At 34.6% G+C, this 14390-nt stretch overlaps 1 protein-coding gene across 1 annotated transcript in view; it reads right to left on the reverse strand.

The window, feature by feature from the left end:
• Positions 1–2890: 2890 nt before the first annotated feature.
• EEA1 (early endosome antigen 1) overlaps positions 2891–14390 on the reverse strand; it is a 96740-nt gene continuing 85240 nt past the window's right edge. Inside the window, exons 24-30 of the mRNA XM_052640534.1 lie at positions 9467–9652; positions 8063–8194; positions 5969–6154; positions 4675–4913; positions 4297–4417; positions 3639–3737; positions 2891–3013 (exon numbers count right to left, since the gene is read on the reverse strand). Coding sequence (XP_052496494.1) covers positions 2891–3013; positions 3639–3737; positions 4297–4417; positions 4675–4913; positions 5969–6154; positions 8063–8194; positions 9467–9652 — 1086 coding nt within the window. The remainder of the gene's footprint in view (positions 3014–3638; positions 3738–4296; positions 4418–4674; positions 4914–5968; positions 6155–8062; positions 8195–9466; positions 9653–14390) is intronic.

Below are 14390 nucleotides of genomic sequence, written 5' to 3' on the forward strand. Positions count from 1 at the left end.
ACAATATTCACATCTGCAACAATAACTGATCATTAAAATTCAGGCAAAGGGCAATTAAGACAATAATGTGTGGCACATTACATAATCACAGAATACCATTCATCAAGCTCATGTCTAGGCATACGAAATTGATGGCACATTTAAATCTTATGGATCAAATCATCCAGGGTTTCATAGCCAAAGTGCATTTAAAAAAAAACTAGTCAAATAGGTCATGAATAATATCAAAATATATGATCATAATTTGCTCTCCACTTAAAAGCTAAACATCTTTATGCAAATGCACAGTAAAAAAAAAAAGTGTCTTTAAAGTTCTCCAAACTATAAAATAATCATAATTTTTTTCAACAGAGATGGGGAACTAACAAATTTGGCAGTTACTATTTAACATTACTGTGAGGAAACTATTAAACTAATTCCACATTAAGAGGTAGTTGAACAAAATTATACATTGCATTGAGGTTTTTGTGTTTGTTTCCCTCTTTTTTTCTTCAAAATAAATCCTATAACAGCAGCTTTGTCTTCTACTAAAAATTCCGTAGGTATAGTTTATTGTACACTAACCCAGCAAGACTTGATTATTAACTCACACTTCTGTGCTGGGGCTACAAATTTACTAACGTGATGCCAATATGCTTTGCATTAGAGCTGGGACTCCATATGTGCCAGCTCTAAATCACTGACAGTCCTAGCAGACATCTAAAATGTAGAACCAGTAAGCACTAAGAGGATGACTTTTTAATTAAAAAGAAAACCTTTTGTTTCCAAAATACCTTGTTGGTGAGACTAATGGCTAAATTTTAGGTTTCACTTCTACTTAATATGTAGTCAAATTATTTGGGGCTTATAAAGTAAGATTAGCTAGATGAAAAGTAGAGAATACTCAAACACATATGTATTTGTTGTCCCCACAATTTTTTTAGGAATATGTGGGCAGGGGGAACAAGGCAGGGAAAGGCCTTCAGTGTGCCCAATTAGGAGATGAAGTGAACAAATATTCCAGGAAATTTCTCATGAAGTTTCATTATCATTAAAAAGAACAACTGTGCTGTGAATGTTATTCCAACATGCTTATCAATTTTAAGTATAGAATTAGAGAGTATTTGAATTGTAAATATATGAAAATGCATAATTTCTATTATCCAGCTTATTTTTAATAAGGAACCATTATATTTCTTCAATATTTATGCTCAAGGATGTGTGTTTTATCTGAGTCCAGGGATTCAGTCAGGGTCCTTGATAGCTACTGACAACAGAGTTTACTTAAATTGATTTTTTAAATAATTAATGAATATATGGCAATCTCTTTTAGTTTGTGTACATTATAGGAAGAATATAACATGATCATTTCAGCATGATACTTGAAAGCACTTACTGTAAATGGATTACTAGGCCCCACCCTCCCCCATTACCAAATGACTGCACTGAGTGAATACATAACTTTACATTTCTTCTTAGAGTAATAAATCAATATTAATGACTTTTCAGATGTTTTCCAGTTTTCCAAATTAAGACTATGATAAAGTTTAATTCCATTGTGTAGCATACAAATCCAATTTTTAATTACCCTCAATTAGTCATTCTGTTTCAGTTCTGGTTTTAATATAGGGGTTGGCGATACTCTATTATCCAACTGTTATTTCAAGGTAATTTCATAGCAGTATTTTTGCAAAGTAAACAGATACAGAGTTGATATGAAACCCCAAATGTAGTTTAAAATGTAAGTCAAGTTCAAAACTTTAAAAAACTCTTCCCTGTTAGCTAAGTAGAAAATATAAAACAGGATATTTAATGTCTCCTTGCCATATTTGTTTTCACAGATAAGACTATAACAATACCAGTCACTAGCTTTAAGATGCAAAACTATAACACAATTACAGTGAAGCTGAGCTATACTTGAGAAGGTTAAACCAAATTACCTTCAAAAGAGAAGATCCATTAAAAAAAGCAAATTCAGATTCCTGAAGATGCTGGAGAGAGAAAATGAGAGGAAATGAGGATATAAAATGAAAGCTAATCTCAGAAGACTTCCTGCTTAAATAGTATAGGACCATTACACAATTTATGTTTTTCACCTTCCAACTGGGGGTGAGGCTGGTAAGTTTTGTAGGATTTTTAATTAAGACTATGTGGGAGTTTAAAAATCAGTTAGAAAGACAAAAAAGAAAAATTAACCCTTATCTTTAAATACAACCCGAGAATAACTATAATACAGATAAAATATGGAGAGTCATAAAATAAGCAAATTAATTTTAAAGAGATTGCCATAAAATTCACCCAAGAGAACTTAATATAGTTAACATAAAAACCATGTTTGAATTCATGGTTAATACATATTTAAATACATAATCTGTATTTAGAACACTTGAGTAGTAAATCTGTAACAATGCAACTGAGCTATGGACCTATATATAAGAAAAAAAGAAAACTTTATAGTTCTGTGCATGACTTTATAATGAGAATATTTAATATAATCAATGTGTTATTGTGCAATATATCTGATAGGGTAACATCACCCATGTACATTTCCATACACTAAATTTGGGAGAAAGCAGCAGCTATGGAAGTGTATTCATATCATTTCTGAACAGTGAAATTATATTTAAAAAAATACATTGTTATTTTCCATCCAAAATTTATTTACATTTCATTGGCTACTTCTAAACTTGGCATGAAAGCTATTCCAGGGTTAAATGGAGAAAGATGAACTCAAGTCTCACAAAAATAGAAGAATTTTACTTGATAACATTCCAAAATATACGAATTCTAATTTGGTTTAGTATTGCAACCACTGTCCAAATCAAATAGTAGTAGTCCAGGACCTCTATTAAGTGCATTTTATTAAAAATCTAATGTTACTGTAATATTACTTTGAAGTTGTGATAACCCATTATCCTTGCAAGTCATTGAAACATCCATCACAGACACGAACAGGCTTCTTGGAAGAAGGAGTTAAGGCATTTTTGGCTGAACACTCAGCACAGAAGATATTTCCACACTGTCTGCAGTGATGCTGTAAATGACAGAAATTGAACATTTTCAAGCATAAAAACTATACCAAAAGTATTATGAGACCACAAGAAGAAAGTAAGCTTCACTGTGAAAGTATATTAACTTTCAAGTAATTGATGTACTATTTAATAACATAAAATGTCAATATCAATTTAATCCCTTTCGTTAATTTGAATGCTTCCTATTTAGTCAAATACTAAACATTAAATATGGAATTTATCTTGGAATTCTCAGAACCTTTGTAGGATTTTAATAAATGCCTTAATAAAGTACCTCTATCAAGTGAAAAACTATTCCTATTTGCAAAATGTGTCAGGTGTAATTTCTTCTATAGGAATATAAATGTCTGACTAAAGCTTGAATTGACCATGAATGCACTGGTTCAGAAAATGATTATTCCAGAGAGTCACTCAGTAGGAAGACAATGATTGAATATAAAACTAAAATTGAAACACATGGGCTAGAAAGAAATTAGAGTGCATGAAATTTAATTATTCTACGTAGTTATAAATTAAAGTTAATAAATGCCAAAACTTTTAAAGTCTGTCAAATGCAGGACAATTCTAATGGTTAAAACACTGTCACCAAGGAATAAAATCCAAAACTATAGTAATAAAACCATTTACCCGTCTCACTGTTACGGAAAAGCCTTTCCCACAGGCCATACAGTTTTGTACTTCACTGTCTTCAGCCCACTTTCTAGTCAACGCTTGTGTATGTTTGATCTATTAAAGAGAAAAAGTTTCAATAAATAGTACTCAAAACTATAAACAATGATTGATAATTTCTAACTTGGTGCCCAAGTTTTAAAACAGGTACATTTTTAAAAATCAGAAATACCTTGGTCACCTTCCATTATCAAAAGTTGCTACAAATGAATGACAATAAGTAAAGCAAATGTTGTTTCTCAAAGGTGTTGGTAATTTCTAACCTTCGATGAATTCAAATGCATTCTAATCCTAAGGATCAAGCAATCCTTCCTTGGAACGCTGAGCATATAATGAGATCATTTCAACACACAAGGACTCGTTCATTCCTTTGCGTTCTTGACTTTTCCCAGTAATGTCAATTCATGAATGACATGACTCTAATTGTTGAGATCTCTCAGATAAATTCTTTAAATCTTATATTTAATGACCCATAACACCTATAGTACTGCTGCAACTCAGTAGCCATTTAAAAGTATTATTAAATATGAGGTTTTCTTTTTTAATGTGAAAAATATGCTTTTCACTAAGGGAAATTCTAGGCTAAACAAGTGCCTCATATTAGCAGGTGACGTACCTGAAGGGACTGATTCTCTCTGCCTAGCTCCTGCACTGCTGCAGTTGTATTATCCAGCTTTCTTTGCAATTCTAGTACTTTGGTTTGAAGCTTTTCTATTTCACCTTCTCCTTTAAGACACCTAAAATGGAATGCAAAACATAATTTAAAAAGAAAAATCATTACAGACCTTCACTGTATACAGATAACCACTTCAGTGACTTTAAACATAATACATTACTTTTACCTATATGATTGTTGGAAGGGTTAGTTTTTGAATAGCTGCTTAAATAACCTGTAGGTGCACTTCTCTCAAAACTTCTATTTTGCTTTAATGTGAAATACAATCTTTTTATCACTTAGCATGGAAATAAACTAATTTCACTAGACATCAACCACCTTTCCAGTAGTGCTCTCCTTTCATCTTGGTTATTCTGAACTGTTGCTTCCAGTACTGCAATTTCACCCCGTAAGTCGTCCGTCTGTTTCTCGAGTTCACTGACTCTCCGTTGACTGGACTGCCACTCTTTCTTTATGGTGCCCAAGTTCTCATTTAATGCTGTGATCTGCATGGTAAGTTTAGCCCCATTTTCTTCATGTTTCTTCATTCCTACTTCTTTTTCTTTTATTTCGGAATGCTGAGAAAAGGAACAACAGTAGGTTAAAAACCTACTACAAAAGTAGTGCAAAATAAACTTAAGTTGTTGAACTTTTAAACGGTGGCAGCATAAGGAAAGCAGGCACTAATAAAACTGATTCCACAAACATCTGCATAATTTGAACTGGTTTAAAAGTCTTAAGCCTGAAATGATAGGCAACAAGCCTCTTACAAAATCAAGCTAAAGTAAAGCAATTGGAGATTTTCCTTTTTCCCACTAGAGCAGGGGAAGAACACATAGTTACAACAGATATCAAGTGCCCTGGAGACAAAGCTGGCATTTTCTTATGTCTCAAATTCCAAATGTATCCTCCTGTCTCTATCAAACTGCCAAAAACTAATAATAATACTTCAAATCACCACATGAACCTGAAACTGCAGTTCTTCAATGAAAACATTTAGCAGTCCAATTATCTGGGGATATTTGGACTCAGTTCAACAGAGGAAAGCCAGATGCTTCCTATTTGGCACACACAAGTTAGGGAAGGAAAAGCAGACTCCGGTCAGCATGAGTCCAAGCTGCAGTTTCCGTTCGCCCATATGAACATTCACTTAACAAGTTTAACATGATTCGCACTCATGCCACCTACCTCAGTCTACATAGTTACAGGCTTGTTTTTCTGGCACTAAAAGTGTTTTTAAATTATGTTTTATTGAATTTTACTTATATAAACTAAAATACAATTACAGAATAAACATTTCCAATCACATGTCAGCTATTTAAATAAATCACATTTCCTATCTTAAATCAAAAATTAAAATGTAGTAGGAATGCCAGGTCATACGGTAGTTTTAGTCCTAGTTTTTAAGGAATCTCCATACTGTCTGTATCAGTTTACATTCCCACCAACAGTGTAAGAGGGTTCCCTTTTCTCCACGCCCTCTCCAGCATTGACTGTAGATTTTTTGATGATGGCCATTCTGACTCCTGTTGCTGTACTGGCAGAAGCCAACATAACTTTTATGTAGAAAAATCCTCTCAATGGATTAATTTACAAAATCAATTGCAAAACACACCTCCCACCATTAACTTACCAGTTTAGCTTCCTTTTCCATAAACTCTTTCTTCAGCTCATCTTCTTCCTTTTTCATCTGCTCTTTTAGCATTTGCTGGGTTTTCTTCTCCTGTTCAAGGGTTGCCTTCAGGGAATCTACTTTCCCTTGAAGCTCTAATTTCTGCTGAATCAACAGCTGTTTGGCATCCTTGAGATTTGTTATTTCCTATGAAAAAGTAAGACCAAAATAAATAATCCTTTATGGTTAAAAAGCTGAAATTTATACAGCTTATTACAAACAATCAGTTTTAGACTCTTATGAAATTCTTAAAGTTCAGTATTTCAAACAGTTAAAAAGGTGCAAGATTATGTATTTGCTGCTCAACAATCAAATTCGGCTGATGCTTTTGCAATGCATGTTTTGATTAAATGATATGAAAATTTTCTACCCCCTACTTTCTCTTTCTTCATTTCATAAGCATTTATTTGTCAACATTTAGGTATCACACACTGATAGGTTCTAGGGATATACATAAAAGATAAATTATATACATTCCCTGATTTTAAGAAGTCAGTCTAGAAGAACATGATATAGAGAGATAATTATAAAGTAAAATGGCAAGTATATTGATAGACACAAGAGGTATTATGAGACCACCTGAGAAAAATCTAACCCTTCTCTATGAAAATGAGTAACATTTTAAAAGCAACTTATAAGCAATTCAGTTTCTTTAAGTGGCACGCCAGCCATGCTAATGCTAATAAAAATGTTCTAAATAACAGATTAAAGGAGTTTAAGAAGAAAAACAATTTAAAAAACAGAATCCCTTAAAATCCTGATCCTAAACTCATATATTTTGAAGTTTTTATCTGTAGGCTTAAAGGATAGCTCTCTCGATTATCATCTCAACAAAATTTAAACTTTGGGGGTTACTTTGCTCTATTCAATAATCTGAAAGCAAAGTTAACACAGTTTCAACATGTGTATAGACACTACAACATAAAAACACTGTGAGAGCAGGAGTATTTGTCAAAAACAACAATGTGTATGCCTGTGGCTGATTCATGTTGGTGTATGGCAGAAACCAGCACCATACTCTAGGGCAGTTATCTTCCAATTAAAAAAAAAACGTGCCTGGCACATACTATGTTCTAAAGAAACATAAATATAGCCTGTATGTGTGTATATATGTATATAAGATATATTTCTACACACATAAACACACACACACACACACACACAAGTATCTCTTTAACAACACTCAGTTCAGTTCAGTCGCTCAGTCATGTCTGACTCTCTGCGGCCGCATTAACTGCAGCACGCCAGGCCTCCCTGTCCATCACCAACTCCCAGAGTCCACCCAAACCCATGTCCATCGAGTTGGTGATGCCATCCAACCATCTCATCCTCTGTCGTCCCCTTCTCCTCCCGCCTTCAATCTTTCCCAGCATCAGGGTCTTTTCAAATGTCAGCCCTCCACACCAGGTGGCCAAAGTATTGGAGTTTCAGCTTCAACAACACTCCCTACAAAGAATACCAGGACTAATCTCCTTTAAGATGGACCGGCTGGATCTGCTTGCAGTCCAAGGGACTCTCAAGAGTCTTCTCCAACACCACAGTTCAAAAGCATCAATTCTTCAGCACTCAGCTTTCTTCACAGTGCAACTCTCACATCCATACATGACCACTGGAAAAACCATAGCCTTGACTAGACGGACCTTTGTTGGTAAAGTAATGTCTCTGCTTTTGAATATATGCTGTCTAGGTTGGTCATAACTTTCCTTCCAAGGAGTAAGTGTCTTTTAATTTCCTGGCTGCAATCACTATCTGCAGTGATTTTGGAGCCCCCAGAAATAAAGTCTGACACTGTTTCCACTGTTTCCCCATCTATTTGCCATGAAGTGATGGGACTGGATGCCATGATCTTAGTTTTCTGAATGCTGAGCTTTAAGCCAACTTTTTCACTCTCTCCTTTCACTTTCATCAAGAGGTTCTTTAGTTCTTCACTTTCTGCCAAAGGGGTGGTGTCATCTGCACTTTATTAACAATACTAATATAATATTAACATTAATAACATTAATATAACATTAACAACACTAATATAATACAAAAGGAAAAACAATCTTCACATACCTTTATGCTTTCCTGCTTGTGAGACTTGAGTTCTTCACTCAATTTAGCAATTTCTTTTTCTTGTCTACACTTAATTTCCTCTGTCTCTGCCAATTTAGATTTTTCATTTACTAGTTCTTTTTCTTTTAGTGACTATAGAAAAAATGATTTATAGAATTTTAAAGTAAATACTTAATGTAACAAAAATAATTGCTTCTATTTATGACTGTCATCGCCCCTTTCTACCTAAGTTGAGCAAATTACTTATGTCTCTGTGTCCTTATTTATACAACAATATGACTGTTATAAAGGATTAAACAGTTAATACTGTAAAACTGTTTGGCTAAAGTGTAGCCAAAACTACCATCTTACCCTTATTATCTTTATATCACTGTCTTTATATAAGGCACCTAGGGAGGAATATTATACATCATCTAACTTAATCTCTATACCAGGTAGCTCTTTTTAATTCTCATTTTTTAGGCAAGGAACAAAGACTTAGAGAAGATATATAGAAGTAAAATAAAAAAACAAGATCTACCTGATTTAAAACCCTTGTAATTAAAGGCCTCTAAACTATACAGTTCTGTCAGAATTTTCTAACTTGAGGCACCAATTATAAATTTCATTCCAGCTTCAGCAGTGCCATCACCACAAAAATATTCCCCTATTTTTTCCCCTCCAATTTTTAAATTAAAGATAATTCAGAGGGAATTCCCTGGTGGTCCAGTGATTAGGACTCCACTCTCTCACTGTTGAGAGCCCAGGTTTTTTTTGGTATGGCCAAAAAAAAAAAAAAAGGAACTGCATAATTAAGATATAGCAAGAACTTCAGGAATTGTACACTTCAGAATATATCAGTTGATGGAAATATATGATTTCAATTATGAAACCAAAAATAAAATGTTTCCTAGAATCTGAATTTCCCTTTCATATACAATTTTAACTGCTCTTTAAATGTACTAGGCATATTACAGTCCTTTCAACTTCATAACCTAGCATCATTTATACAAAATACATCCCTACTTCCTCTTAGAAAAAATTGTTTCTTAATTTCAAGAATTTTTAACAAGCTTAAGAATTATTCCTAGACCTTTTATTACCTCATTAATAAATCCAGAGGATAACATGTTACATGAGAAATAGTTGAGGGATTATAATATCTGTTGAATAACCCAGGGCCTATCATGTAAGAAATCAGATTTGTTTGTAAAACTTAAAAAGCAGTAAGAAGATGGACAGAAATGACAAGGAACTTCCTAGCATTAGAATTCCAATCACCAAAAGTCTTTTATAAGAAACTAGAAGTCCATCTGAGAGAGCTACTAAAAATAAAGGTGATGCCTCTATTGGATGAGAGATGTGACTAGATCTCTATACCCACTGTAACTCTAAGATTCTAGATTTAGTCAGAAAATAAAATACCTTTTCTTTTTGCATATCTTGTAGTGCTTTATTCTGTTCCTTCAACTGCTGTTCGCTCTTTGCTAAATCTTGCTCCAAAGTAGTCTTGGTGGTCTTCAGTTCTTGAATCAATTTATTTTGGTTTCCAATTTGATTTCTGTTTGATATCAAATCCTCCTGTGCTAGAGAAAGCTTCTCTTCTACAGACTTATAAAAACAATTTCACCAAATTATTATGTAATTTTTAGTAAATTTCAACAGAAACATAATGGTTAATATACATGATAGTTATGCATAAACATAATGGAAAGAAATACTTTAAAAATGATATGTAAGTATTTACTGGCTAAGTGATACAAAGAATACCAAATAAGTAGGAACCATATCAAACACTCAAAGAACATAGTTAGATATATGGAGAGACATGAAAAAAAAAAAGCAATTTAAAAAGAGTTACAAAGATTACATATACATACATATTTTGTAGGATCTATGATAACCTTTGGCATACCAAAAGCTTTATTTAATAGATAAGCTTTTTTATCTTGGGAGGAAAATGTATTTTAAATCGCCAATCTGATCAAGTGAACTAAAATAGGAAAGTCAACCAGACATCAGAGGCTCTACTTCTGACAAGGCCATTAGCCCATCCACTGTGGTATAAGTAGCACTGTCGGTTAACATAGTCCATAGTTAGCAACTGTATGAAGGCCCAGATATTTCAAGAAGGTGAAGCTGGGGAAAAGAACAAGTTTTTTGACATACTAGGTTTTGATTTGGGGGTAGTTGTGGTAACAGGTGGGGAATGGAAAATGGCAGAACTTTGCCACTCTCAGCTGCTAAGGGAAATAATTCTAAGATGTTCTTTGCCATCTAGAAAAAACTTATCTTTCTTATCTTGGAGATATAGTTTCTTTGAAAAAAAGGCAGAAGATATAATTCAGGAGGAATCACTGTTGTCTAAGGTTGGCTATAGTAAGTATTCAATAGCCACCTGACGTGAAGAGTCGACTCACTAGAAAAGACCGTGATGCTGGGAAAGATTGAAGGCAGGAGGAGAAAGGGACGACAGAGGATGAGATGGTTGGATGGCATCACCGACTCGATAGACATGAGTTTGAACAAGCTCCGGGAGTTGGTGATGGACAGGGAGGCCTGACGTACTGCAGTCCATGGGGTCGCAAAGAGTCAGACACAACTGAACAATGGCTGGGTCACTTTGCTGTCCACCTGAAACTATCACGACATTATTAATAGGCTAGTCTCCAAAACAAAATTAAAAGTTTTGGGAAAAAAGCATTCAATAAAGGATAGATGAAAAACGAATGAAAACCTTATTTAAAGGACTTAACCTTCCTGAAAGAGATTATTCCTTAGAAATAGTTCAGAAGTCTTTTCTAATTAAATTTCCATTTCAATAGCTTCCAGTAGAACACTAAGAACCGTAACGCTTCCTTTTGGGGAAAGACCTAAAGTCACTAGTTCTTTCTTTACTAATCCAGCAGCTAAGCATTAATTGAATATACTACTAAGGTAGACAGGACAGTGAAAGATGGCCCTGAAAGAAGCTGACCATGTAGCCTGGAAAACAGAGCCAGAGTGTAAAATCAAAGTTGTACAGGCATCTGCAGTGTGCCAGATGCACAGAAAAATGAATGTGAATGTTCTCTGTGGAATGTTTAAAGAAAGTTCCACGGGCATATGGGAACTGACTTTAAGCATCACAAAGGGTAACAGTGTTTTCAGGGGAAAAAATAAAATTTGTCAAAGCCTAGCCAATAAGGTCTACACAACTGTAATTAGGTCCTGATCTAGTGTTAAGGAATATCAATTCTTGCTAGAGCCTAAAAGCACAAGAATTCCAAAATGCCCGTGTTCTAAATAACAGCCTATAAAATTTGGAACTCACAGAATCCTAATGACTAAAGTCAAGCTAAAAATCTGCACTACTCTTTTCTGAGCCAAGACATACTGTTCTACTTGCCTCTGGATATTCATCTATGACATTCAGCAGTACACTGCCATTTTAAACACTCCTTTTATCTTCTCTGCTGCAGACTACACTATTTTCATCTGCTTAGCCTCTTTTCCCTTGGAGAACTCCCTCTCACTATCATGGTTTACTGGGGTTATCTTTAACTCACCCACTGCCACTGGAATAACCAAATCCCTAAGCAGATCAAGCACCACCCTGATCCTGAATACCCCAATTCAGTGCAGCAAAAAAACGTTTTCTGCACTGTTCCATGGTAGGTGGTGTTTTTTCTGTCTGTTTAACAATTTTTCCCTTTTTTTCTTTCAACATAAACCTTTACAAATTTTTAGTTATTACGTTTTCTTGACGCCTGGGTGAAATGACACGACGAATAGTACTATGCTAAGAAGATTTATACTTAATTGTGAACTTTTTATCCTAGAGTTTTCACTTCACTGAGGGTGCAAATTTTAGTTAAACTCCACTTCTACCTTTCCTGAACATCAAAGAATAGCACCCAGCAAAGCCAATTTAAAATATCCAGTCAACAAACTTTGGTACTTCATAAATAATCCAGCAGATGGGGCTAAAGGCATAGCTCAAGCCAGCTTGGCTTCCATTCTACTGGTGTCTTGGCAAACACCATCAGCCCACAGATGGCAGTCTTGATTAGGTGTCACGTTACAAGGTTCTGACCCTCTCCCTTTCTCTCTTTTACACAAGATCATTTAATAATCACTGAAGCAAAAGAAAAAGAATGGCAGATCCCTTATTTTGGCCTGTAAATATCACTTGAACTTTCTGAGGATTTTTAATAGTTCAGATGCCATTTTGGAAGGATTAGCATAAAATCTGTCGATATCCTATCATATGAAAAAAATTTCTAGTGAAATGATGGTAAAAGAATAAAGGTCTGAAGAGCTGAGATCCAGTCATGGTTCTGTTACTGTGCAAACACTAGGCCTGTCAGCAACCAAGGGGGGGACCTCAGTTTCATCTGCAAAAGAAAGCTTTGGTACAGAGTGTCTATCCACAGCCTCTCAACAGTCGTTTAAACTCCACAGCAGCCTTATCCCTGTCTTTCTCTTACCCATGTTTACATTTGAAATTTTCTTTCATGTATGAAATTAGAACATGATTTTATAGCTTTCAAGCATAATAAAAATAATTGTTGGCTTAATGAAAAAATACTGATCTGAAAGATCTGAGTCTCTAAAGATTTTTAAATCAGTCATTAGGCTGCAACTTCTCTTTCACCTAAATGTCCACCCAATTCATTCACACTGTCCATCCTTACTCCACCAGCCCAAGCCAGCATCATCTGCACTTGCACTACCGCAGCCTCCTCTCTCATCCCCACATTCAGCCACATTGGCTTAAGATGCAAACCCGAGCAAATCTTTTCAGTGACTCCCTCCTGCCGCCAGGATGAAGTCCAAACTTTTCAACAACCTTCCCTGACTTTAAATAGTGTTGTAAAGGGAAAAATAAATAAATAAAGAGAATATAATAAGTAAGATGCTTTCTAAATGTCAGGTGGTATTTAAAAAAAAACTTGCTAATTTTGAACTTCATATATAAATACAGACATATAAATACCCACTGTTTGGCCCCGTGGGAATTCTTCCCCAATCTCCTGTCGCTTTGTCAGATCAGTGCTTTGTTGCTTTGTAAGGTCCTGCCTTGTGGCAGGTAGTTCAGATTCCTTCCCATAGAAATCAGACTGAGGCTTGTTACCACTGATTCCTCCACTCCCTTGCCCTCTATATTTTTCACCCCTTTTGTTTCATCTTCTCTCTCCAATTAATCTCTTCTGTTCCATCTTCTTTAACTCCAGTCCTAATCAGCTCACAGCTAGATTACTGGAGTTAAGAGGAAGAAAGGGAGACAGCCTCTTAATTAATCCTCCCAGCACTAGTTTACACCAGATCCAAACCAAGCTGTCTGTAAACCACTTCCAGGTTAAGTATATGTCCACTTCCTTTTACTCCTCTGCTTAGACTCTTCATTCCCTGCTACCTCCAACCCAACATAAAGTCCAGTCAGTCACCTTTGCTAGGCATCTAAGGTACCACACAATTTAATCCCAGTCCTTTTAATTTTAATTTCCAAACACAGGTCAATTATGGTGACTGCCTCCTGGCTTTGCTGGATCCCCCCGCTACTCCCTTTCTCAGTGTCTCCGGAGTGAACTGATCTTTCTCAGTTCACTGATCTTCTGTATTCAAGTTCTTATCTTTCAGGGTCAGGGCAAGTTCTCCCTCCTTCATAAAGCCTTCCCTATAGGAGCCTATGAATAAAGTATCGACATCGTGTATTTATATACTATATATAAAAATATTCTGTGATTTTCAATGGAATTTTTCAATAAAGCATTTTAAATTAAGCAAAAAACAAAAATCCAGACACAAGAAAAAAATCGAAAGGCATACTAATTTCACTGTGGCAAAAAAAAAAGAACTTGTTAAACCTTCTGTGAGAGAATACAAATGTTCCATTTCCCTTAGACAACTGATAATGCTACATAAAAATTATTTACCCTTTTTGTATATCCATCATTTTAGTAAAAATGATACTTCATCTAATCCAACAGTACTGCCAAGGACAAAGTATCCATATATGTTTAGATAATTTAAGTTTATTTTGAGCTATAATCTAATTTTAATATTATGCTTGGGAAGTTGACAAAGTCAATATTGAATCTGCTTGCATTTTCACAAGTGGTTTACATTTAAAACTCAGATTTTCTAACAGCAGTTCATTTTTTTTTTTAAATAAAGGCAGCAAAGTCCTTAGATAAGCTAAAGTAGCAACTACCATATTTCCGAATTATTTCACTATTAAAGATGTTATTTTTAAATATCTATATATACTATATATTTTATCATATAAAATAATTTTTAAAAGCATGTTTCTCCAAAAATAATAATAATAAACAAGCATGATATTTCACAAATACTAAGACTTTTA

The sequence above is a fragment of the Budorcas taxicolor genome, chromosome 5 (genome assembly GCF_023091745.1).
Source record: "Budorcas taxicolor isolate Tak-1 chromosome 5, Takin1.1, whole genome shotgun sequence".
NCBI lineage: Eukaryota > Metazoa > Chordata > Mammalia > Artiodactyla > Bovidae > Budorcas > Budorcas taxicolor.